Below are 27,777 nucleotides of genomic sequence, written 5' to 3' on the forward strand. Positions count from 1 at the left end.
CAAACAGTGGACATTGAAGCACCCATACTGTTTAAAATGAATGTCGGATAATGGCTTTGAAAAGAGCACCCAGATATGAAATGTAGTCACATTTTATTTGAGCCTACAGTGTATGGTCACTATTATAAAAAATGAAAATGAAAAATCTGAAGGTTAGCTTGTACATGTTTTCTACGCTCCTCCTCATGTTTCCAAAATTCTACACTTTGTTATTTAGAGGAAAGGGGAGGTTCGGTAATAATCAGATACCTTTACAAGTGGCCAGTAGCTGGACCTGGCCTCCTCCATCCACCCTCCATCCATCCATCCACAGCTGCCTCTGGCTGTGTGTGGCTGTTCAGACAAGGCCAGTTGATGTTAATTATTTATGAGGCTTGGTCAAGGTCCATTACTGCTGATTGGAAGTCATTGCCTGTCTGTATGGGATGGGGCTGGATGGGCAGTGTAAACCCTGGGACCACAGTCCCTCATCTATTAGCCATATGGTTTGATCAATTCACCAAGACCTTGTGTGTGCTTCTGTGTTGAAACGTAGATGAAAGAGGACACACAATCTGTGGCATTTCAACCCGCATACATGTATACAAACGGTGTAAAGAGACCTCATGTGTGGTTGGTTGGTGACATCATGACCACATAATTAATGTGTTTGTGTAAAGAGAGTTACTACGTCCGTGGCTGCGAGCAAGACAGGGAAACGGTGTGTGTGAGTGAACAAGAGCTATGAAATCCAACTTGCTATGTGTTGTACTCGTGTGAAAGGCTTTTGTGTTAACCAGAGCTTCCCACTCCCATGTGTTTGAGCTGTTATGTTTTTATTACGTTACATTCTCGCTGGCTTCTGAGAAAATATGTGAGCTGACGCCACCTTCCAAAAACCCTCCGCTCACTACTGTGTGTTTCTTCTGTGTAATGTGTGAAGTGGTTGAACGCAGGCTGTGGAAGTTATTTCATAAGACCCTGCTCATGGGATCCAGCCTTTGGAATACTAATGGATCTTTCCTGCGCTGCTCTAAGTGGTACAAATCTGGTTTGATAGTTCAGCCTCTGTGTTATTTGAATTGCTTTCCTTTTTTCTCCTCTTCTCCTCTATCTTACAGAGCTCCCATAGGACACTGTATGTGTATTTTTGTGTGTGTATGTGCTAAAAAGATTAGGGTATTTTTGGCATTGGTGAAAGAAAAGATGATATTTTAAATAATGAATATTGCTGAAACTGTTTATGCAGTAGAAGAGGGTGGTTTCTGTGTTTACATTCAGCCCCATGAATGCGTCCTGCGCAATGATATCAATAGGAACGTGGTGCGAGTGGTGTTTGGAAAAAAGACCTTACACTCAAAGCCATAGCCTCATTAACGAGCAGCAGAGCACCAAAGGGCCCCTGTGGAGGAACTTTAGGCCAACCTGCACGGTTCTGCTGCTCTTGGCCGTATACAAGTGTGTTCACTAAGGTTGAATTGCCATCAGCACTGCTCATAGTAGGTGAGGTTGTCTGGAACACCAGGACATAGTTGCCCTTGAATTGAATAGCAAAACAAATTAGGAACATAGCATTCACCTATGCAGGAGTGGGAAGGATTTCAGATGGAGAAATTCTTTTCATGGCAGCGAGTAGCATAAGGATGAAGTGAGGAGGAGGAGGGAGCTGATATGGGAAGGGTTTGATTTTGGTTTTGTAGGTTTGTTTTAAGAGATACTAAACAGTGAAGCTGAATGATGAAAAATTCTTCCAACAACGGTATATTCTCAGTGATTTTGAGAACCATATTTTCTTATGAACCACAGAAGAAGAAAGTCACATACGTTATTATCATCTGATTATCAAAATCCCAAAACGATTGGTTGTCAACAAGCCTCCTGTGCTGTTTTGTTTTAAGGATTCCACCGATAATATCATTTAATTTGAATGTTTTTGGTCTGTGTGCTCCAGGAGAAGACGACGTTCCACCAGCAGTTCGTCTCACAGTTCGTCTCGCAGGAGGAGGAGTCGTAGCGCCGAGAGAGACAGAGGGAGGAGCCACCGCTCACACAGGTCACGCAGCAGAGACAGGAGGTAAGTAACGCATCACACACACACACACACACACACACACCATTGTGAATTGTTTGACTCTTTGGTGGTTTTGGTTGTGAAATATTTCATGATTCATATTGTTCTTGCCGATAGAAAAGAAAGTATTATAATTTAAATTCACATTTTTACCTCAGAATTGTATCAGTAAAAGTGAATAATAATAATAATACTTTCTGAATAAATATGTATTTAACAATATTTTTAACAAGATAAGGCAATTCAAAGTGCTTTAAAAAAGACAGAGGCATGAAGGAAGGAATTAAAAATAAACACAAGGTGGTATCAAAGACACACATATAAAGGCTTTGAAAAAAAGGAAAACAAAAAAAAGAAAGGAAATAATAAGCTGAAGTCGGAAACAATACGTTTTATTTCTACTGAAGCAGAGTATTTGATCCGTGAAGAGAAGGAGCGATGAGTGATGACTACATCACTTAAGAGTGACAGAAATCGTCTTGAAGTACTGTGTTTGTATTAGAAATCAGTATGTGGGATGCCATTGCAGACTTTTCTTATAAAAAAAAGCAATAAGACTTTGGGAAGTTTACTTCAGCATAAACGAACAGCGTAAACATAGTTTGGTATTCATGTCTTCTGTCATCAGATGGAGCCTCATGGAAACTTGCGTCTTACGCCTGGATTCGTATGTTGCGTGTGCATCGTGCTTGTGTCTCAGCTTGTGTCCGAACTATCCGTCTTTCTGTGTATGAGTATTGAGTATTAAAGAAACATGCGCTGAGAGAGCAGGTCAAATTGCAACACCAGTTCATTACTTCCCAAATCTCTTCTGGCAACAGCTTTCCTTTCACTCATGAATGCAATTAAAACATCATTACCCATACGTACTCTGTTGAATTATGATTATTATTGGTGTAGCTGAGTTTTTTTTTTTTTTTTTTGCAAGCGACTAACTTATTCATGCAAGATTAATGTGTACACACCTGCACCACACTTCTCACACGCACACACACGTTCATAGTCAGTTGTGTATCCTTTTCAGAAACATAAAGGCAACAACTCTGTGTGTGGTGGTCCATGTCATTAGCATAGCTAATCTGGTGCTAATGAACCAGTAAACTGCTGTTTTTAAATCCCCCTCACACACACACACACTCACACACACACACACACACACACACACACACACACACACACAAAAACATGCACAGACGCACAATTGAAGAAAAGGTTGTCATAATATATGCGCGAGCGAGGCCCTTTGTTTACTCGGGTATGACTGTGGGGGAGAGCAGAGATAATTTTAATCACAAAGAAAAAAGAGTTTTAATATCTTCATTACAGAGGTGTCAGGATGAATGGATGATGCAACAGAGACGTTTTGACATACAAGTGTTTGATGGTGCCATAAAATAGACACTTTTAAGTCTTTTCAAGACAACTCTCCAACCTTACGGTCACAGGAGGTTTCGTGTCTTCAACAAGACAACACATTTCCGTGTAGCACTGTGAACTGAAACCATTTATAGTGAGAATTTGTCCAAACAGTTTTCACACATTATCTCCCGTGTCTCAGTGGCAGTCACTCACAGCAGCACTGGTGATTAAAACATCAGTGGAAATGGCATTACTGGTGTGGTGAGAGATGAAGGGAGGAGGGGATTTGGGAGATTTAGAACTACAGTCGATGACATCGGTGTTTACAAACGCTGTACTGTGATTAGGAAGGTTGCGCTGTGTAATCGGCTTAGCGGTGAGCGAGGAGCAGGTGGGTTGGGCTGGTGTTGGTGGGAGCGTGCGTGGTGGGGTGTTTACGAGGTGGAGGCGGTGTTGGAGGTGGGGATGTGCAAAATGATGGCATTGATGATGAATTGATGCAGTTATGTGATTGCAACTGCAATTTGTGTCGGCAAAACTTTTGTCGTTGGCAGCCACAGAATCATCCACTGAATTTATATGTTGACTAATTGATTTGTCAATCGATAAAATAATGATCAACACCAGTTTTGATAATCGATTAATCGTTTCAGTAGCTTTATAAGCACCAGAAATGTGACTATTTGCTTGATTTCTTTGTGATGTTTGAGAGGAAAACAAATCTCTTTGGGTTTTTTTTTTATTATTTGGAATATTGCATACACTATTTAAAGTCTCTTTGAGCTCTGGGAAAGACTGTTATTGTAATGTTATTAGTATTTTCTGACATTTTTTAGACCATATCTATTAATCAACACATTCAAATTTATTGATAGTAAAGATAATTGTCGATGCCCTAAATGGGACAAATTTGAGACAAATCGTGTGAATATCTTGCACAAAGTATTTCAAATACTATTAGTATTAGTACTATAAGTATTTTAAATCTGCAGTACTAGGAGCAAATTCAATGTAGTATTCTAGTCCTGTACTGTACAGCTCTGTTGGATACTGCACATTCTGCATCCACTGTGGTTGTGGAATGAAAGCAGGCTGGTGTGCACAGGTGCCCTGACTGCCATTAGTCAGTGCTGTGTGTGTGTGTGTGTGTGTGTGTGTGTGTGTGTGTGTGTGTGTGTGTGTGTGTGTGTGTGTGTGTGTGTGTGTGTGTGTGTGTGTGTGTGTGTGTGTGTGTGTGTGTGTGTGTGTGTGTGTGTGTGTGTGTGTGGACGAGGCTGGCTGATGGATCAGAGGAGCATTGAGTGGACAGGACCTCATGATTGATACGGAGATAGGATATGAGGTGCTGCCTGCCACCCCCACCCCAACCACGCCATCCTGGCACCACCTTCAGAATATGAAAGAGAGAGAAGGGAGAAGAGGCCGAGTGCACCGACGGGAAAGACGAGAAGTTAGAAGAGAATGGAAAAGTGTGGAGAGAATAGGTTGAGTTAGTGCAGGAGAGGGAGAGAGCGGAGAAGATGCTGAAGGAGGAAAATGAAGAGGAGAGACAAAAGCGAGCATCGGTAGAGAGAACAGATAGGCCCGAGAGAGGGATATTATTCAGGAGAAATGAGAATAATAACGTCTGCATCGGAATATTGCAGTGGAGAAGATTAGGACCATAGTGGGGCCGTCGTGGGTTGAAGGCAGGGGATATTATTACCTTCTTTTCAATCTCTCATGTTTAAATAAAAAATAAAGCGATACATGAAATAAGAATAATGCTCTATCATGTGTTTACCATCTATCGTTGCTTCCTCCTTCTCTCCTCTCGTTCTCTCTTTCTCCTTTTTTTTCCATGCCCTCAATCAGAGAAGGGCCAGGTCCCCCAGAGGCAGTCAATCTTGCCCTGAAATGTAAAACAGACAAGAGGAGCAGATTACCTATTTGCCATTAATGTTTATTCTCTTTGATGTGAGCAGGCATATCTGTGTGTGTGTGTGTGTGTGTGTGTGTGTGTGTGTGTGTGTGTGTGTGTGTGTGTGTGTGTGTGTGTGTGTGTGTGTGTGTGTGTGTGTGTGTGTGTGTGTGTCTCCTTTGCACCAGCATGTGTAAGGTTGATTGAGCGTTTGCATGTATGTGCAGATCTGCCTGAATGCATGTTCATGGAGGGGGGGGGGGGGGGTCACAGCCTAGTCCACTGGGGGAGAGCAGAGTAGAGCATGGCAGCAGCAGCAGCAGCAGCGTACAGTGATCTGATGTGTACCCAGTCCAACAAAGGCGACGCAGCCTCTCATCACAGCCGGATCACAGGCACATCTTTAGGTGAGCTCGGAGGAGCGCTGTAGTGCTGCGCTTTTATTGGCGTCCACAGCAGGGGTTAAATGTGTGTGGCTCAGTCATCCTGTCACTCCTTCATTTACTTAACCGCTCGCTTTAGAGACGCCGTTAGAAGACACGGAGGAATGGCAGGTGTGACAAATCCACCACTTGACCCATCAAAGAGGAGCTGAGTCTTTCATTCATTGGTGGATATTCACATAGGTGAGCGCAGTCCTGCAGGGCACACGCGCACAAATGCTTACATTTTCCTCATTAATATTTCAGATGTGTGTTGAGTTAGCAGGGCAGAGTGCTAGCGTCAGGGTTTAGCCTCCGCTAACAGTGGAGCGCCTTCATCACTGGGCTGCTGTCATGACTCTAAGCGGAGTAAGACCTCTAATTATGTCCCCAAGCGGAGATAGGTTAGCAGACCAGAGTCAGGATTATCTCAGCCAACCTGGAGCCACATAGGCTGGGATGAGGTCACAACCGGTGTTTCGGTAAAGCAAGGGGAAAGGGCAGTGGGTGGGCCAAGACAAACAGTCAGGGGCCGCATCTTAAAAGCGTTGTATGGCTAGTGTAAGTCCACGCTGAAGTTGTGAGGTAAAGGTTTTTGTGGTTTAAAAATCAATTGTTTTTAGTCATTGATGTCTCTGAACTTTCTGAAAACATACATTTCTAGCTTTAAACAAGATGCCATTGAAGCTTTTCAGTACAATGAAAGGATGTGTCATTAATAAGCCTCCAGATTTACCAGAATAGGTACCAGATCTCATGTCACATGAAACATAGGCTGTAGATATACAACTGATAATAATGATGTAATACCACGAGGTACAGCCTGATGCCCTCATTCAGAGAGGTCAGAGGTAACGGTTGACTAATGACCAGCGCCCGCTAGCTGGTATCGTTGCCTTAGACCTTTGGTTATGAGTCAGTCAGCCACTCGGCCAAGCTGTCATGTCTTCCTGCTGCTACAATGAGGTAATCTGGATGTTTTAGCTCCATAGCTCTGCTTTCTGTTCTGGAGATCACAGAAGGACTGTGTGTGTGTGTGTGTGTGTGTGTGTGTGTGTGTGTGTGTGTGTGTGTGTGTGTGTGTGTGTGTGTGTGTGTGTGTGTGTGTGTGTGTGTGTGTGTGTGTGTGTGTGTGTGTGTGTGTGTGTGTGTGTGTGTGTGTGTGTGTGTGTGGGTTGAGCGATGGCCTGGTATTTATTTCACACAGCAATTTTCCCCTGTATGAGATGAGGTGTCGTACATCTGCTAGATAGCTTTTCCTGCCTAGCACCGACATGGAGCGTGCGCAAGGTCATCCAGGCGGCTTGGGAACAGGGAGGGTTGAGGTGAGGAACTAAAGGGAGGAGTGGAAAGGTCTTAGAGAGGGAGGAAAGCGAAGGTAGGGCGGCTGAGTGCAAGAAGACTGGGGTGGGGTGAGGAAAATCAGGGTCTTTATTTTGGGTGAGCGGCTTGGCCTCCCAGCTTTTCGTTGCACCTGGATCAGCAATTCCCCTGTCAGGTGACAGGGTGGAAAATTGTTCTGCACATTTGTGTCCAACATATATTTATTCACACAATTTAGACTGTGTGTGATGTAGCAGGTGGTTTTGGGTGTCGCTGGCTTCATAAGGGAAACAGCCGAGTGTTTTTTGAGGACATGACAAGTAAAATCTGGTTTCCTCAACACACTGCTGAGATCTCGCCAATATGAGAGAACCATAAGGCCCAAATGGTGGTGCTGATGGATAGAGATGTCCATTTTCTTCTTAAAGTTGCAGTATCTCCCATAGTGTTGTCACAGTTTTGTAGTGGTCTCAGGTGAGTCCAACAGCGCTGGTTCTTGGCTGTTATCCCGTGGACTCTCAAACTCTTTTCTTGTCGCCCTTCCACAGGATGCCGTTCAGCCCTTTCTCCCTTCTTCCCCTATTACCGAACTTGCAAAGTGTTGATTTAAACTGAAAGATGACCTGGTTTAGTTCGGCTGCGTCTTCTCTACTCCATAAAAATCAACATGCTTCCAGTCGTGAGATCTGAACGCGTTTGTTGTTGTGTGTCTCGCTCTTCCTCTCTCCCTCTCTGTCTGTCTTACTCTCTTTCTCTGTGTTGTCTTTTTTATTTATCTGCTGTAAAGGCCAGTCAAGCGCTGCTCGGCTTTGTTGTCAGAAACCTTTATTTACCAAAGGGAGGAATAAGTGACTGACACAGACAGCCTCTTTTATCCGCACCTCGCCGCAAGCAGTGTTCCCCTCTACCGCCAAAGGAACCCCCCCCCCCCCCCCCCCCCCCCCCACACTTCTACCAAGCCGTCTTGCCCCCCACCCACCCCCACCCTACCCCATTGCACTCCTCCATCCTGCAGGCTCACAACACACTAGCCCAGTCCCCTGGGTAGCAACCTAGCTGTAGAGTCTGCACTGTGCAACACACACACACACACACACACACACACACACACACACACACACACAATTCACCTCACAAAAGGCATCACACCAGTCCTCTCACGTAGACGATCAAATGAGAGAGTTAGGCCGATGGTCCCAAACAAAGACTAGTTTAACATCAAAGAGTTCCCCTTCCATCTGTTAAACAAACTGGGAGTAATGACGCCTAACGCCCGTCATGTTATAGCCTTATAACGGGAAAGCTGGCTGTTGTGCTTTTAGACATCGCGTGAAGGAGATTCTCTTGGGCAGCCGCTGCCGAAATCAGTGCTTCAGAAATGACTCCCACGGGTTTGTGTTTAGATCCAAAAGTGATTTCAAAAATAGGAAAGGTTATTTACATCTCTCATATTCGTCAGGAGAAGTACTTCTGTATTTTGCATAAATGTCAGGAAAAACGTCATTACTTTACTTGCATTTCAAAGGTCTTTTTCTGTGTATGAAGTCACTTTGGCACATTTTCCTACCCGTTAATCCAGATTAAGTAACTGGTCAAAGTGGCAGATTGTTAAATTCTAATGCTGTAGCTCTTAATCATTATTCAGCAGAGAAACTGAATAGTAAATAATACTACTCCTACTAATAATAATAATACTAATAATAAAAGTTGTTGTTTGTAGTTATTTTGTCTTTTATTCTCACTTCTTAACATGTGGATGTTTGGCGAGAAAATATTAGTTTTCAGTGAGAAGGTCCTCAAGGTGTGGTGTAATTAGCATTTAATAATAGTAATAATAATAATGGTAAAACAGACAAATACAATGAAATGTCTGCTTGTATTTTTAGTTCTTCATAGCATGCTTTTTTCAGATGGCCACTAATGGTGACATACTGGTGTAAAAGTGAAATACCGGTACACACACCTGTTAATAAGTAGTATTTGATGTACTGACTACTGATAAATAAAAATGAAAGCACCAGATAATTAAATGAGTATTTGTGAAATAGTGATGATTTGCTAATTAAATTAAACATTTTAACTTTTTTCTTATTGAAAGCCCAAGCATATTTGAAGATGTGCAATTCAGTGTTTCTAACGTAACTCTAATTAGAAAGCTAACCACAATAAATTCTCAATAAACAAAGTTTTCACCTTCATATTTTGGAATTTAACAAAGGTCTCAAAAAGATTTTAGTTGACACTTATGAATAATTTACACTGCTGGATAGTTTCCTTTTTGAAATGTGTTGAGCAGACTACTTAATATACGATGACACGGTGTGACACTCCCCCTGTTATCTCTTTGGTAATGCAATATTTTGCAAATAAAACCTCTGTAATGCCAAAGACTAAAACAGGCATCGGCCCTTATTGTGTTCACTTTATGACAGTGAAAAGCCTCGTCCGTCTGGCCAGACCAAGAGAACGACGGAGACAGAAACGCTTTTAGCTCTGGCATAGGAAAATGAGCACCAAATGTATCTCTCTCTTTCCTTCCTGCCTTCTCTCTGTCTCTCTCTCCTATTTAAGCTTCTTGAAGTTCTTCCAAATTGGGTTTTAAATGCCAATTAGGAGGTTGAATGTAGTAAAATAAAAGCAAATGCAGGCAGGATGGCCTCACCTTCTGGCTGGTTAGGCTTCAGAGAGAGCCGAGCCGGACCTTTGGCTCCCAGCAAGGCTTTGAGAGAAATATCCTGCCTAATGAACACATTAATTAGAACCATAACTATTTATAAGATGATAATTAGAAACGAAGGGAGGTAAACTGGGCTTTTCCTGCAATTAATGGAGGATTAATTACGGGAGCTAATGAAGTGGATTTTTGAAACGCGTGGAGGTGAAGTACAGAGATGTGCAGCTCGCTTTGTGATCACTGGCATAATTATTTTCTCCAGCGCCAAAGCGTTTGAGGCCCTGGTCCTCGCCGGCTCAGGCCGGCTAATAAGCATCATTGCATCGTTATATATGCACTTAAAAAGACTTGCCACTGAAATGACTGTCTAATTATTTCTAATTGGCAGGCCCTGTGTGTTGTCATTGAGCTGTTTGGAGCCACAGCGAAGCCCTGCGTCTAATAACGCTCTGGGCGGAGAAGGAGGGGAAGAGAGAGAGAGAGAGAGACATAGAGAGGGAGAGAGAGAGAGTAAAGAGGAGGGGGGCTCTACCAGTTACCTGCTGCTCATAGCCAGACCTGCACTGTGCCCCCCTTTGCCACTCACCCAGCAGGACAGCAGGTCCTCCGATGACGCCCGGTGACTCAGAGGTCACCTTGCCAAGTAGGCGATTAGCAAAGTTTTATTTTATCTGTGCTTATTTTTACACCCCCCCCTTTAATTAACAGCTTCGGCTCTTAATTTATGCACGGATAAACGCCACCGTCTGTCCACAGCTCTTCCTTTCACTCTTTAACATGCAACACACACCCACAGAGGGAGCGAGGTATGTTTATGTGCTGTGTGTGATTCAGTGGCCAGGTTTTGAGCCAGTCCGTAGAGACGCATGCTAAGAGAGCATGCATGGACAAACCTCAGTCAGGCGTGTTTACCTTGTACTCTACTTATGCTCTGGCTCAAACCATATGGACACCGCCGTTCTCTGGGACTCAGAGGAAAGCACGTGTGGACTTACATAGTTGGTCATCTTTAAAACATGCTGGCACCGTCACTTTCAGGCTCATTCTTTCGCTTCGACTTTTTAAGCGCACGTTTGTCAGCGGGTTAATCAAGTAAATATGTTGCATGTTTACAGTAGATTTCCATTTTCCTTATTCGAGGCATTGATCTCCATTTAGGCTGCGGTCATATTCACATGCAGGACCCTGCATGATTGAGAGTGTATCTGTTATGAGATTGTTTGAATGATGGCCTAGGATTATGTGTGTGAGCACCTCACTTAACTCGTCCTAAGCAGAGCCATGTGCGTTGTCCTGCCAAAAAACACTCCTTCATTCCTCCTTTCCCTCCAGGACAACTTGAGAGCAAATTGCCAGCTAATGGAACCACTGCCTGCACTTGTCAGTTCACTTTGGACAAGCAAAGGAACCACACAAACACTCGCACACTGACGCACACACACAAGCATGTGGTTTCACTCACACATTTAGTAATTTATTTGTGGAAAAAGAAGAGAAAAATGAAAGAGAATGGCAGAGAAATGAAACAAGGATCATGTGCGCCTTGACTGAAACCTTGACAATCTTTTTGAAAGTAATGAAACACTTTCTCAGCATGCGCATGAGTTTTTCTATTTGAAATTTGCCTTCCTTTCTTGTTCTGTCTATCCATTCGGGTTTTGGCAGAGTCGAGGACATGAGGATGAAGTGGAGATAGATGGATCGCCCAAAGGATACGTGGCCAACTGTCGTATGATTGGCTGAACAAAGAGCAGACTTCTGTGACTGGTTGAACAGAGAACCCGACGTCGCGATTTTGGCTCGAAATCAAAGCAGGGAAAATGTAATTATTTTAAATGCAGTCAACAGTTTTGTTGCAGTGGAAGTTTGCCAGATTTCTCTGTAAACTCAGTGGGATATTGACACTCAGAAAAAAGTGGGATAACCACTCGTGCACCCCATCTCTCATGTGCTTCTGCAGATGTGTAATTAATGATATTCATGCCATCACTGTAACATGTGGCATCATTTGGATCCAGCTTACAGCAGTGCATAGCAAGTCAAATCATCAGTAACTTTCTGGAGAGAGGAGAGAAAACAATTTGTGAAGCTTTGTGCAGCTTCCAATATATCATCATCCCATAACATGCAACATATTGATTAGTTTTTCCCTGACATTTTTCATACAGTGGTGGCCCCAAAAAGTCTTTGTTGTTGATAAAACAGGTCTTTGTCACAGTGTTTCTCACAAATCTCCAATTGTAATCGTTGTTCTTCATGGGCTCCTTGTAACTGTGCGTTGGACATGTAGGCCACGAGAAGCGACAGTGTAGTGGAGTGGAGGGGAGAGGCTTTTTCCCCCTCAGAGGGTGGAGTGTTTTCTCTTTCTATTCATTTCTCAATCTCTCTTTCCAAGTTCGTCTCTCTCTCTTCGCCTCCTTGTTCAATCTTGACAGCAGATCCTAAAAAAAAAAAAGATTTTTAGAAACTTCTTTATGAGACAAGCCTCTGTTCTGTCAGAAGACAACTTTGTTATTCCACTGAAGAGGGGAAACTAATAGTTTTTTACAGGGCGCTATTCCAGTTGTGTCTTGGGTGTTTAATTAAGTGTAGTTTCCCTTTAGTAGTGGAATGTGTGTCTGCTTTTTGTCGGCCCGTTCCTCGGTGCCTTTTACAGTCCACCCACATGGTTTGTCTCAGCGTTTATGATTTTTCTTATACCGGAGTTGTGAGGTTCCTAAATCACTTAAGCACACGGGGCCGAGCAGTCCACATTTAAACAATAAAAGGCTGTTATGCTAAGGGCCCTCAGATCTCCTACCACTTCATAAATACATGCGTATAAAAGGCAGAAAAATACATCTTCCCTGACCAGAGAGAGAGGGAGAGCGAGCGTCTGAGAGCACACCTGCTAATTGGAGCCAGCTTGATGTGAAGCACGGCTGTCTGCTCTGTCCTCTCCATAAGTCCCAATCTTTTCTTTTACATCTCCCCCTTTTTTCTTACCCTGATTGTTCTTGACTCCACCAACTTTTATAACCTTTTTTCCCCCCCTGCATTTTATCATTACTTCTCCCTCCATAGCCTCCTGCTGTCCTTCACTTATTGTCTCCCCATCTAGTCTGCACTCCTCTCCTCCCTCCTCCTCCTACAGTCCTTCAGTTGTTCTCTCCCTGCCTGCTTCCACCCTCATACAGATGGAGGCAATGACAACCAAAACAACTCTCTCTTAACTCGGCGTAACTAATTGTTCCGGGCCGTGATGGATGGAAGGAGAGGAAAAAGTGGGTTTCAATTGCGTGAGTAGCTGTGAGCGAGTTGGCAAGTTAGCACCTAGTCTAAGTGTGACCTTCACTTGACCTTGTGTCTGGGCTGAGTGGCTGAGCCGGGGCCCCCCTCGGCCCCAGCTGCTAATGGGTGTCATGTCGAGCTTCGGCTGCACGGAGGGCAAAGGTCGCGGGTGCACACCAGACGGCCAAGTTTAGGATTGCGATGAGGAGGCTGAGTGACACTGGGCATATGCGCCAATGAAGACGAGGGTAATCAACACATGGGCATGCGGCGACGCACGCACCCGTCCATGCGCATACACACGTGTGCATGGAAAGCACATCTTGCTGCAGAAAGTCATCCTTTCCCTCATCGCTGGCTGTCCGTTGTAGGTTCATATAGATCCAAGCGGTCTGTGAAGGCCTTTGAACTTTGCTAAATGACTTGACCTTGTGGCTGTAACAGTGTATGTGTGCGTTGGGGTGGGTATGGGGGTTGGGGGTATGTAGTGAGTGGGTGGCCTGCATGGGGTCTCATTTCTGCTTCACAGCATAGCAGGGCATTGCAGACGTTTGTGTTGACGACTGCTAAATTAAAAGCAAACTGAAGATAATGACAAATCTAAACATTGCTTTTATGAAGCAGAGGGGGACGGAGAAAAAACATTTCTGTGAATCTTTCATGCTCCGTCTTTGCTGTGTTAATTGTGCTCACAATCAGCTACTTTGCAGTGATTCCTTGTGTGTGCGCGTGCGTTATTTAGTGTGTGTGTGTGTGTGTGTCTATTTATGTTTCTGTGTTGGTGTGCATGGTGGATGACTGCGTGTGTGTGTGCGTGCTCGCATGTAGTGTGAACCGAGGGAGCAGATAATGTGGCTGCTTGGAAGGAGGAAGCAGCTTGGGAAATGATTTCAACAGCTCTCATAATTAGAGGAATATCATAAATTAAACTTGTGTCTGCCGTTGCGTTTGAAGAGCACTCAAAAGTAATAAATTCTGGATGGTTAACATATTTGCATTCCATTCAGCAGGCAGCGTCGGGCAGGAACAGCTGTTTTCCACGTCTTTTGGCAGCAGGAAATGCACATTGCTCACTCAAGGTGCTTTTAGACACATTGAAATGGCAGAAAAAAAGAAAAGTGACTTTTAACTTGAACATGAAGCTGCTGCTGTGTGCTCTGTCACTGGAAATAACTCGGCGGGGAACAGCGCATTAATGAAGTTCTTCAAATATGGATCTTCTCACTTTCAATAGGCCCGTTTCTTTTTCAATCTGTCTATTGCTTGGAAAAGTCGACTGGCAAGCTTTTTTGTAGTCTGTGTGTGTGTGTGTGTGTGTGTGTGTGTGGCTGGAGAGTGCTCAATTCTAAGGGTTTACAGTTTCTGGATAGGTACCACCATACTTTAAGAAGAAGAAGAAATTAATCAGAAAACTGCAGAGATGTTTTCATTGTATTTTTCTTGGCCAGGTAGCATCATCTATATGATTTAACAAATGATATAAGACACAATCTCTGTTTAGTAGTCTATCCAACATGGTTAATGTAACTTAAAGGCATATTGTGATTTTAATTATTGTGATTTTAGTTACAATTAATAGTTTGATCTGTCCTGTAAACTTGTTCTGCTGGCTTTGTAATTTTTCATAGGCGATTTATCTTTCATAAGACATAATACTGCCTTTTTTGTCCATATTTTAAGCTGGGTGTCTACTGTAACTGTGTGTGGAAGATGACTTCCACATCGTTTTTACAAGGATTAAATAATGATAGGGATAGTGCACCTATGGCTTTGATAAGTTGTAAAAATGACAAAGTGCTTAGATTTTACTAGTAGTTTTTACAGTAGTAGAACGTTATTAGGCTTAAAATAGTATACCTAACTCCAGATTCACTTTCCGCTTTTTAGAAAAAAATAATGAAAACAGACAAAGTGAACAATGAAAGGTGACCTGGAGATTCTATATATTGACACATGTTGATGAGCATAGTCAAAGAGAGTGGTAAGATGCACAGCTTTAAATTAAACAAAACCCTATATAAATCCTACTCACAATAATATGACCAATCGCTTGTATTCCCTGATCATTAATACAATATTTAGCCAGGAAAATAATAAAAATAAAGAATAATACTTTTAGCTTGGAGTGTATTGTTGGAAAGAAAATATCTGGTCAGACAGAAATGTGATAGGGTTAAAGTTACATAGCCATTAATCACTGCTGCGGCACACTGGCCTAATGGGCCGGGACGCTGCTCAGGTATAACTGAGAACAACACTTGCTGTGTGGTGTTTTCTGCCACAGGACAAATACAATATGGACTTTGTTTTGTCCTCCCGACAGAGGGTGGTGGTTGGGGAAACGAAGAAACAATATGAATATGGGAAAGATAAGGTTAAAGGAACAGTCAGGATAATTGGTCTTTGTGTGTGTGTGTGTGTGTGTGTGTGTGTGTGTGATGGTGTGTGTGTGTGTGTGTGTGTGTGTGATGGTGTGTGTGTGTGTGTGTGTGTGTTCCCCGTCCCTACACTGCGTAGAATGAATAATGATTTAAATGGGGTCAGATTCCATTGGAGACGCTCACCTGTATCTGACACTAGTGGTATCGCGTAGCTGCCATTAATGTCCAATTTTCAATGAAAACAGAAATAGAATACAGACTGATAAGGGTAACACACCATCCAGCTTCACACCCAACCACATAATTACCCCAATGGGCTGTGGTGAGGGATCATATCCTGGCGCGCACCGGGGGGTCAGCAGCGATAAGCTTCAGCCTGGCTCCCAACAAGTATAATTACTCTATTGATAATTCACCAGGAAAACGGTCCCAGCCAATTGCAGAGCACCGATTTAATGGATTGGACTGCGAAACGAGGGAATGGAGGGAGGAGGCTGTGAGGGGGCAGCGTGTGTGTGGGGGGGTTTCTATGTGGGGACAACCAGCAAGGGCCTTTTATTAGAAATGAAAATATGTTTAGGCCATAGGGGGACCCATTTTCCCTCGAGATAATAAGGCCAATAAAATGTAAAGCAGGGAAAGGGCTTGGCATGGGGTCCAACTGTGGCTGTTTATCTGTGTGTGTCCTGCATTAGCACATTTATCCCCAGCCCAAATTAGCTAATCATTCTCCAAGGGGAAGGACTTGGTCAGGAAATTGACATTTAGCAGCATAGGCTCACTCTATTAACTACAGTAAATTTAATTTGCTGCACACCCCAGAAGTGGGCTGTTTTCTTTGCCATCAGAGGGAGAAAGGGAGAGGGAGACAGAGGGAGGGAGATCGTGTTTATTGCATCTGCTGCTTCTGGCCACAATTTACTTGGCTTTAAATATAAGACTTTGGTTTGGAACACTGCAACTCTGTTGTATTTCCCCCCATGTACTGTTGATTACAAACATACGCAGACATTGTCAACACATAGATTCATTCATTCCAAGGTCTGTTTGGGCCATTGATGGATTATCTCGCTTGGAGACTCCAAACCCCAAAAATGCCAATGTTTTTCTTTTTCATTTTTTCCATCCTGTGATTCTTTGACAAGCCGAATCGTAGCTCCAGTAAACACTGCATTAAACATGCTATAGCAAATGTCCTGTGACTGATGACAGCTTTCACCTCTTCCTCTGAATCAAATGTGTCATAATAATTATTTGTGATCATCACTCCGGGGTTTCTGCTTTAGTATATTTTCTGCATGATGCAATGAGACCGGCTTAACAGTGGGAAGAGGCCACAGCTAAACTACTGTGCTCCTATTGTAACTAGAGCTGAAATAATGAATCTGCAACTATATTGATAAGTGATTAATCAATTTATTTTGATAATTGATAGAAATGTATGAAATGATTGAAAATCTGAAGATTCATCGGTAATGAAAGTAATCACAAGTTGTAGTGCTTGCTTATGAAGTAGCTTTACTCGCTACAGATTGCACTTCTGTTGCAACTGAACTTTATATTCTTTTGTTTTGGGGGATTTTCCAAAGATGATCTCTTTTTGAGACCTTGAGCTGGTGCAGCTCGTTACTCTCCAGTGATCAGGATCAGCCCAGCCTAATTGATTGCAACAGTTGTCAGAGTGTTGTCTGTTTGGATGGTGACAGGCGTCTGAAGCAAATGATTAGTTTTCTGTCGGGAGAGAGACAGCTCTGGATGTCCCAAACTGCAAACTAATAAAGGGGGGAAAGCAATAAAGCTCGTGGACAGCAGGTTTGACTGTTTTTATAGACAAATCAATAAAATGATAGATGATGGAGAATAACAGCATCTCAGCTGCCGATTTCTACTGGGGTTTCAAATCACGTTCCTCCCCGCACACACGCGTGCATCTACACTGACACACACACAGACACACACACACACACACACACACACATGTTGAAGGATTTAGTCTGTGTTAAGAGGCATGTGCAGTGACACATAAATAAGTGGTTATGATTTGGGAATTTGTGTCTACGACACAATATGGAAGCATGAGTTACACTTTCAATTCTCTTTTTGTTGATGTTTAAATGATGTGCGTGTAACTGTGTGTGTGTGTGTGTGTGTGTGTGTGTGTGTGTGTGTGTGTGTGTGTGTGTGTGTGTGTGTGTGTGTGTGTGTGTGTGTGTGTGTGTGTGTGTGTGTGTGTGTGTGTGTATGTGTGTCATAACTAACAAAGTAAATCCCATGCTGTTAATGTTTTTGATACCAGAGGGCCACTGTCAAGATCAATACAGAGGACAGGCCTTCCTCTGAGCCTACCTCTAATTGGCTCCATTTCTACTGTGTCTCTCTGCGTGTGTCAAGCTGTATGTGCTTGTACATAACCGTATTATTAGGTCCATGTAATGGATGGTGAATGTGTCCACTTCAGGAAAGTTTAAACCCTGTGAGATTTGTTAACCGATGCACATAATAGCATGTATTTTGAACAAAAATGCATTGACAACAAAAAAACTCTTGTTTTTTTCAAGCAGTAATAAAAATAAAAAATAAAGGAATTCAAGTTTTTATGAACACTTATCATTGAGTTGGACACTAGCTGCTTCCTGTGTATTTCACCTGGATTGCAATGCAATGGAACACGCAATTGCTCCCACTATTTCTGTTTCTGTTCACAAGCAGAACTGACAGCTAGGTGAAAAGTTCACATCCACATTTGCTGGGAGTGATCAAAAGAAATAATGGCAAATAATTATTAGAGAAGCAGAAATAGCAAAAAAGTGACTATAACTTTATTATTATTATAAAGTCTTGGAACGGGTTGGTGATATTGAACATGGCTAAATTGTGGAAGAAAAAAAAATACCAGCATTTCACATGTTACTCATTGAAGAAAAAAGTCAGACGGATCAGATTCATTATCTCTTCCAGGTCTCATTCTCGCCACCGGCGGTCTCGTAGTAAGAGCAGCAGCCGGAGCCGACGAGGGACCCAAAGCCGCAAAAGGAGCAGCAGCCGCAGCCGGCGGAGGAGCCGCAGCCACAGCAGAGTGCGGGACCGGAGCCGACGAAAGGGCCGCGACCGAGAGAGGGAGAAGGAGAGGGAGAAGGAAAGGGAGAGAGCAAGAGACAAGGACAGAGAGGACAAGAGTAAAAACAAGGCAGCCAAAAAGCGGTGAGTGACACATTATTTTTGCATGGCAGGCATACATGTTCGGTGGACACAAACACACCAGACAAGAGTCGGGTTGGCCCTGCTCAATCTAAAGCTTAGGTCATACTGTTGGTCAGTATAATACAGACTTAAATATGGAGCTCGGTCTCAGCCCCTTCATCTGTCCATCCATCACTTGATCCTTCCGTCATTCCCTTTCTTCCTCCATGTCCCCTTGCAATCAAGCACCAGCTTCCACTTGCCTTGTAATGTGATATAATCCCCTGTTGTAAGAGAGAGCCTCATGGGGAATCGATGGTAGGTAGGACTGCTGCACAGGTTCAGTTTTTAAAGAATGCTTTGGTCACCAGATGACGTCTGATGTCTTTAACTCCACTTTTCACCCAGCTGCAATAAGTCTAGAAAAACATAACACCATCATATGAATCTCTGATGTCTTTGATGCTTCTACCAAGACAGAAAAAAAACAATAAATAAACGAGAGCATTATTTTAAGGTGAGAAATGTTGGCAGATGACATTTTCACTTGCAAGCTTGTGTCTTCTCAAGGCAGTAATACAAGCTAGAAACAGATTTAGAGTCGTGGATGTTTAACCAGTGGTGCACTACTACAGGTCTAACTACCTTAGAGGCCTCTCTTTGCCTCGACCAGAATAGCACCCTCAGTCCCTCCCCAGCGCGGCATGTCTAATGTGATTTGAGGCCACTGTAATATGACGGGTGCCCAGTTGTTGTCTGTCATATTGAATGGCACAGATTTGTGTAGCAGACTATGGATCCCATGAGTGGTGCAGACCAGCTGCTGTGCAGGAACACGTCCATTTAAGAGACTTCAGCTTTTGTTGTCTGAAAGAAAACATTTTGTGGCAATATTTATTTGTAGGCTTTTCCTTGGATTTACTAACAGGAATACGCAGTAATAGCCAAATGGCAATTTAGGATTTTTTAAGTGTTCTGATCTGACTGAAAATGATCTCCATTCCTCAGAAGTATTCTTGATGCAACAGTGCAATGAGATGATGAAACTCATCACTGTAGCAACGGTCAAAAGAGGAAAAGTGCACTACATCTAACATGTTTTAAAACTTTGCTTGTGCACCACTGTCAAACTGTCACAGCACTTATTCTGAAAGTGTGTGTGTGTGTGTGCGTGTTTGTGTGTGTGTGTGTGTGTTGTATATCATTAAGTAAAGTAAATGCTAATTATTGAGAAAATGTATCTTAACTGAGATCATTTTATGTATTTAGCAAGTAGTGTGCACGGATGTAACTGAAGAAAACAAGCACATGATTAGAAATGAGGGTGAATCATTGACTTGTTATTCAAGCTATGGTTTCTTGTTTACTTAGAATTGCAGTTTGTAAATTATCTTTCAAATCATTCAGTAGTAAGACTTGATAGAACAGCATGTTTATAATAAACAGCCCTTTTAGCTGTTACAATTTACATATGTTTAGCCCTTTTTTTCATTCTCACGGAGGCTTTGTTGGTCATCAATGACGACCTTGTGGCTCAAGATTTCTCTGTGTGAGCAGAACATGGAGATTTACTTTTAAAGGAAAAGTGCTCCATTTATTGAAGCTATTACATATTGCCTTTCCTTAGATCCGTATCTGGAAAACAAATAAAGCTAACAGTGAAATGTAAGGCCAGCCGACTATATCTATTTTCTTATTAAGGCTTCAATATCCTTCAGCATCGATAGCAATCTCTTCCTTTATCTGTGACCCCGCTTTAGCTTGTCTGTGTGCATGTGTGTCTGTAAGCATACATCGAGTAAGTTTGTTGGTGTGTGTGTGTGTGTGTGTGTGTGTGTGTGTGTGCATTTCCACCTGTGGCAGCCTATTATAATACAAACTACTTCCAATTTATTTAAACCTGTGGAGGTCCGGTGTTGGAATAATTCAGACTAAACCACGTGGTGCTCACCTGCCATCATACGAGACAATGATGGTTTTCTACATGTACATTGTTCTTTTTGATTAAACATATAATAATCTTGCATCCTTTCACAGTGTGTGAATGTGTACTTGTTTTGGTTGTTTTAACATGAATATGTATTGAGTATTCAATAATCGCAAAAGATGTGCTGTACTTCGAGAAGCCAAAGTAACGTGATTACTACATTTAAATATATTATATTGCAATTAGTGACACCTTTTAAATGAATGGATGTTTTATGACATAATGCAAGAAAATCTTCTGAAATCTTTTTACTAAATTTTGACTTTAATTGACTCCATCACCACACTCACAGTAAAGTGAATGAGTTATATTCAGATTATCTTGAGATCTTGATATGTGCCATCAACGTCCAGAAAGTGCCTGACATGGATGCTCCTGTTATTTCCCAGAGACTCCCACAGGAGTTCAGAGTTTCGTTAGCAGAAGAAAGGCACTGAGAGGTTTCAGGAATATGTAAAACAAGGCTTTCTGCAGTATATCCTGTCTATGACAAGCCACTTCTTCTTTTTTATCTGCCTTCTCCATTATTCTTCTTCTACTCTTAATGGTGATGGGGGTAGGGTCTTTATGTAAGCCCCCCCCCACACACACACACACACTCTGTAACACTCCAAGCTCATTTACATCCAGGTTTTCTTGCTGGGTGGTAGGAGGGGAGTGAAGCAGTGCGATGTTGATGGCAGGGTGGGGAGGAGGCTCAGGAGCTTCATCGTGTCAGTCAGGATGAAAGAGGGGCCCCTCAGAGCGGCACCCTGACACTAACTCCGCGTGTGCACGCTAGTGTGTGGTGTTGTTGTCATTAAACATTTAACACTCCTCTAGTATGACAGCAGGCAACTTGGTGCTCCAGCGGCATGTTTTCATGCAAAATTTATTGAAAAAGACGAGCTGCTGTTAAGAGATCTTGTTGCCTTTCACCGGTGGCAAAGGGTAAGTGGTTGATTGTGTGTGTGTGTGTGTGTGTGTGTGTGTGTGTGTGTGTGTGTGTGTGTGTGTGTGTGTGTGTGTGTGTGTGTGTGTGTGTGTGTGTGTGTGTGTGTGTGTGTGTGTGTGTGTGTGTGTGTGTGTGTGTGTGTGTGTGTGATTTATCCAGACTAGTCGAGAGGGGTCAGGAGGTCAGCTTTGCTCTGTCTACTCCTTCCTATTTACAGAGAGAACATAAGAGGTTACTTAACCAGCCCTAAAACTGTTTGTGTTTTTCTTTAAAAAAATGAAGGCTCAGTTGAGTGTTGTGGTTTACTTTTCATTCAACATTCAGATAAATAGTCAAGTTGTTCCTGGCCCTATCAGAAGTGCACAAGTACCCGTAAATCAAATATGTTAATTCTAATTAATACGAAAGTGGACATCATCACACAATTATTTATACACAATGTAGTTCAATGATTTTGCTTAGTCAAGTTTGCATTCATACTGTTACCACTTGGAGTTGAAGAAACTAACACCTCAACCTTTTATTAATTCATTTCGGGGGTGCGTTGTTATTTCTCTACTCGCTTGCTAACTAGTTCTCACGTACCCTTAATTGCAGAATTTGGTGTTAATGTGAAACATCTGACGCAGGTTGGTGGGAAACGGAGGCATGCTGGCAGTAAATTATTAATGTGACAATATCTTTACGAAAAAAGATCAACCTCGCACCAATTTGTAATCCTATTTGTATGTTTATTTTCCTCCTTAACACAAATAAATAGATTTTTTTTTTAAATAAGAAAAAATCTAATTATTATTATTTTCTTAATTAGCTGAGCTACTCAACAATCTCCTTGGGTCCCTTGGGATGCACTGAAACATACCAGGGACAAATTACAAAGATGAGCAAAATCCTGACTTATCTCTTCTCAGTCCTCCTGCAAAACAATTAGAGGTAATGAACACGCAGGCACACAGCATTGCTTTGCAATCTGCATGCAATTGGACCTGATGACGTTTTCAGTTTGGTTTGTTGTCGGTCAGGATGATTGAAAATTTGGTTATGGATGGAGTCGGGCCCAGTTTTTTGGGGTTCACTCATAATGTTAATGCACACAAACACATATATTCACTCCTCAAACTCTACTCCTTCATCAAAGAATGTGTCTGCTCTTCAAGAATAGTCTACACCTTTTCCCTTTGGCGGTGTCGACCTCTTAGCTTTCCTCTGTAACCCATCACCAAGGTAGCGGAACAACGTGGGCTTGGCTGCCTTACTCCACATCCTAAATCAGAGAGGTCTGCCCAATTAGGCTGAACTCCTTGTCTGTGCTTGGTCACGGGAGGACTGTTGGTCCATCTGACTCAATTTAATGTCATTTGAGTGTGAAGTGGGCCGAGGCTGGGCAGCGGAGGCACTGAGGGCAGTGTGGAGACCTCTCATGGTATCAGAGAGCCGTCTTTTCCCTGTGCATGTAAAACTGGAGTTGATATAATGAGCTTAGGGTTAAAGCAATGAAATCACTGCCTACCTTTCATTAAAGTCTTTTTTGATGTCTTTGTCTATGAAAGAATCGTTTGGGAGTGTTTCTCTGCCAGTGAGGGGCAGCACTTCAACAGTTCGCACTTGTAAAACAGCTTATTTTCTGAGGGTAGAGTTTCTTTTTTAAGTCTGTAAAATAAAGCATGTTTTCTTGACACTCGTCCACGGAGCCGTCCACACCAACCCACCCATTCCCATCTCTCTCTGTGAGTGTGATTGTTTAGTAATTCCTCTCATTACTGTGTTTTCCCCTGACTAGCTAAACAGAACCCAGCCTCACCACAGGGGTCCGGCAGAACCTATAGGCCTCAGTTTGGCAAGCTCTGCTCCATCGCTCAGCCTTAACCTCTGGATGCCTAGAGGCTGTGAGGCAGAGAGAAAATAAAACAAGACCCTAGACACCAGCACACACACACACACACACACATTCACTCACAATGCTGTTGACTTTCTCTCCCTCTTTGCCTCACTCTCAGGAAATGATTGTCTGCTTCTTTGCCTCTGTTGAACATCTATCAGCTCATTAGTGTTGGTAATACACAGAGAAAGTAAGTGTGTTTGTGTGTGCGTTAACGCACATGTAGCCCCTGCCTGCGGCATCCTCTCAGCCAGTTGGGAGTGTGTGTATGGGTGGTGTGGACGGGACCACTGGCTGCTGCTTTGTGTGTATGTATGTATGCGCATTTGTCTGCAGTCTTGCAGGACTTTAGGCTGTGTCTGGCTCTGGGAGCGGGTCTGGGGAGGTAAGAGAGACTTCAAACACCGTCCTCGGAAGGTTAGGATACACTCACATTGACTTAAATCAATGAGCTGTAAGTGTGTGTATTATTTGTGTGCGCGTCAAGGGGGGGCAGCACAGTGGCTCGGAGCAAGACGAGACATGGGTGAAGCTGCAGAGGAGCCGGTGTGCGTGTTTGCCTGTGTGTAGTTTGGGTGGGGGCTGGGTGGTCGGATGAGGCTGAGCGAAATAGGAGTGATGCCTACATGCAAAGGATGGACAAGCGCGTGCACACACACACACACACACACACACACACACACACACACACACACACACACACACACACAGAGGTCCCAATAGACAAACACATGCACACACCAAGCGGTGCAGCTGTAGTGTTTGTTGGCCCATGGCTGTATGTAGTCATTAGCTGTTTTTTTTTCTCTACACAGATAATGAGCTCAGATTGGCTAGAAAACAGCCTGAACTCTATCCGCGCTAGATGGACATTTATTTTCTTACACAAACACACACACACACAAGCAAACAAGCAGATGAATACCTTGTTAAGATGCAGGAGTGATGCAGGACAACCCTGGGTTTTCATTGGTCTGAATGTGGGTCATCTGACCCAGCTCCATGATCCCGATCCAAACCTCCAAGGCAGGAAGGTGTGAACAATGTAGCAACTATAACTGTAGGTTTGTTATCTAATCGAAAAGAATACCTGTGCAACTTGTAGCTCCAGACCTAACATTTCAAATTTGTATTATTATTATTATTAGCCCTTTATTTTTTCCTGCTAAATAATAAGTGGGGAAATAAACTCAACCTTCAATCAACTAACATTTTCCTCTGCAACTGACTGTATCTTAATAAAACACTGAATTAATAAAAGGTTGACTCCAGAAGGAAGTCCAGGCAAGAAGGGTAACAGATAATCCACATTAGGTAGATTAAAGTTAGTTGCACTGGAGAAAGCGTGATTCCAGTTTGCAAAAAAATGTAATTGGGTTTGGGCAACATGAGTTATATACCGCACTAAAAATTATAATTTAATAAGATCAAGTATCAGAAAATCTTACGAGTAGCTGAAAATAATCTGTTTTGTGTGTGTGTGTGTGTGTGTGTGTGTGCTGAGAGTCTCTCTCTCTCTCTCTCTCTCTCTCTCTCTCTCTCTCTCTCTCTCTCTCTCTCTCTCTCTCTCTCTCTCTCTCTCTCTCTCTGTACTGCTTGCAGATGTGTCGTGAGAGAGAGAGAGAAATCTGGCCACTTTTAATCACAGGAAAGACACCCTGAGCAAGCGATAGAGAGCTGTGACAATCCACTTAGTGCGCTCTGTAATCTGTTTAACCATTTAGTGAGTTGTTAAAGGAGTAGGCAAACACTCACACACACACAAAAAACCCACACTAGACGCCCCGCAGCCTTCAGCGGTGCACAGGACAGTCTGCCTTGTGAACTGAGTAGTGATTCAATGCTGTTTGGAGTTGTGTCTGTGTCTATGTGTGTGTCGATGTGTTTGAGACCTTCTGTAGGCACTGAGAGAAGCCAGGCCTGGAGCGTGATGACAGAGACCAGGCCCGGCCAAATAGAAGATCCCCCCCAATCCAATTACCCTGTTCCTCTCTTTTATTTTCTCCTCCTCTCTCCTCCCGTCCCCCCTCCTGTTTTTACGGCCCTGTCTTAGCAGGAGCAGCAGCTAGTGATGGCAGTCCTGGCTGCTGTTGAAGTGGCTGGCTGCTCAGCTTTATGGATCAGAAGAGGATGCAGGCAGGATTATAAGCAGCAGGTTATGAGCAGCAAACATGACAGGCCAGCTCCGATTTAGTGAGGGTTATGTAAATGTGCATCTCGACAAAACTGGTTTTTCTACCCTCAGTATTTTCTCTCCCTCTCTCCCCGCTCGCGCTGGGAAATCCGGGTCGTTTTTTGGGTGGAGGAATCGGGGCGTGGAGCTAACGGAGAAGATTGTTGTGGAGAATGATGTGTGCACGTTAAATTTTCTCCAGTGCTCCAGTCTGCACCTGGGGCAAAGAAAGGTGGACTGAAGTCTTTATGAGAAGCCGAGAGTGAGAATACATTAAGGAGAGAGATGTTCTTTTTAGTTGGCGAGAGCAGACAAAGTAACACAGGTGGAAGAAAGCGATGGACAGGGCAGATGAGAGATTTCAGTTTGCGTTTCGTCATGACCTCTGCTGCTCCGAGACAGAAAGACAGCTCCGCAGGTCTTGCCTAATGGCATCGATCATTATAAGAATGCCTCCTACAGACTGGGTAAACGGGGCTGCAGACACACAGCAAAGTACCATGACTCGGCCGTGCAAGTAAATATTGCCTGAGAGGAGCACCATAACAGTCGTTCTCAGTGGAGGTTTCACATCGGCAGCCAATTTTCTTTTCCTTTGCTTTCACACAGAAATGAAACAAAAGAGTTATGAGTGCAGTAACCAATCATACAAGTGTGTGTGTGTGTGTATGCTTGATGGTGATGACTGAGGGATGGGAGCGCTCACTCGTGTCACTGATACACAGCTCATATTGAACAGCCATGGGAAAGTCATGAAGCCTCCCTTCTCTCTCTCCCTTCCCATTTAGCCTGCCACTTTTGCAGCTGAAGTTTAGATCTCCGGGCCGATGTTTAATTCATTTGTACTAATGTCTCGCTCACTCTTGCTCTCCTTCACTCTTATGTGCTCTGTCTCGCTCTCTTGCAAGCCTCGTCCCTGCGGTTCTCTAATAGAGTTATTTTACCTTGTGCCTCACTCACTGACGCACACACACACACACACACACACACACACACACACACACACACACACACACACACAGAGACGCACTCAAATAAACTGATGACTTTTACTTCTTCATCTTTTGCCAGTTGGGAGATAGTAGTATATGATCAGCTGCATTTGGGTTATGGTTAAAATAATCCTCAGAATATGAAAAGGTATATTTTATGGTAGCGATATGTCACAATATGGCAACACCCCCACATAAATAAATAAAAGTTTTTTTTTTTTGTTTGCTTTTAATTACGTTTTGCTTTGAATCATTAATTTGGACAAGAACCATCTCTTTGGGAATAGATTAAAAATAATCCCTTAAAACACCGTTTACATAGCACATCTGTTTGCTCATTCATTTAGTTTTTGGTCCTCTTCCCCTCTGCTACCATGCACTTCTTTCTTTACAGGTTTCATCTATCCTTCTTTCCTCTAAGTATCTTGCTATCATTAAGCCTTTTTATGTGTCGCAGCCTCTTTCTTTGCTCACATCTGACAGCATAGAATATATGTGCAGATGTGTATAAATATCTTAGGCACTGCTGTCTCATCAACAGTGAGGAAATAATTCTCTCTCTAACTTTTTTTTTCTCCACGCACACACTCGTTGATGCAGACCGACTGGAGTCTGTCAGAGCTGAACTCTACGTGGAAAACATTTTTAGGGAATGCAGTGGAGTATTTCAGAATATCATAGCAAATCATCTCATTACATTTGTTCAAACATATATTAAGCATAAGGAATAATGCTTTTGGAGCCAATGTTATGGCACACACATTAATGCAGGTAAACATACGCCACAGTTAAGCTGAGTGTGCACTTCAGGAGAGAAGTATTTATATGGCCATGCTGTATGTTGGTATCTCTGATATATAGAAAAAATATTTTTGATTTCGCAAAAGTGTCCAAACAAGAAATTTACCACAAAAAAATGATCTGAACTTAAATTAAAATCAGCTAAATTAAAATCACTCTTTTCAACAGTAAACTAGATTAACAATCTGACCAGACTTTTCATACTTAGTTAGTTTTCAACGCTCTGTGCCGTGGACGCGTTTGGATTACTGCCAAAAAATGTTGCATGTCTGAATGCGAGCCGTTACTCGGGATGCACAGATATCGGGCCGATACTGAATTGAATAGCTGCATTATGTATCGGTAACAATTTGGCTGATCTATTCACCGTTATTCTATGTTCATATACCATATAGATTAAACACTGTGTATTTCCTGTTGCTGGTGTACGGTTTATTATTTAATTTATAAAT

The 27,777-nt window shown here is 42.9% G+C and overlaps 1 protein-coding gene across 2 annotated transcripts in view; it reads left to right on the top strand.

Annotated features, from left to right (window-relative positions):
- Nucleotides 1-27,777, top strand: part of rsrc1 (arginine/serine-rich coiled-coil 1) — a 104,026-nt gene that overhangs the window by 1,640 nt on the left and 74,609 nt on the right. For both annotated transcript variants that reach the window (XM_084018738.1, XM_084018739.1), the window contains exons 3-4: nt 1,931-2,053; nt 18,338-18,580. In XM_084018738.1, the coding sequence (XP_083874864.1) occupies nt 1,931-2,053; nt 18,338-18,580 (366 nt within the window). The remainder of the gene's footprint in view (nt 1-1,930; nt 2,054-18,337; nt 18,581-27,777) is intronic.

This window comes from Eutrigla gurnardus, assembly GCF_963514095.1.
Source record: "Eutrigla gurnardus genome assembly, chromosome: 10".
In the NCBI taxonomy this organism is placed as follows: Eukaryota; Metazoa; Chordata; class Actinopteri; order Perciformes; family Triglidae; genus Eutrigla; species Eutrigla gurnardus.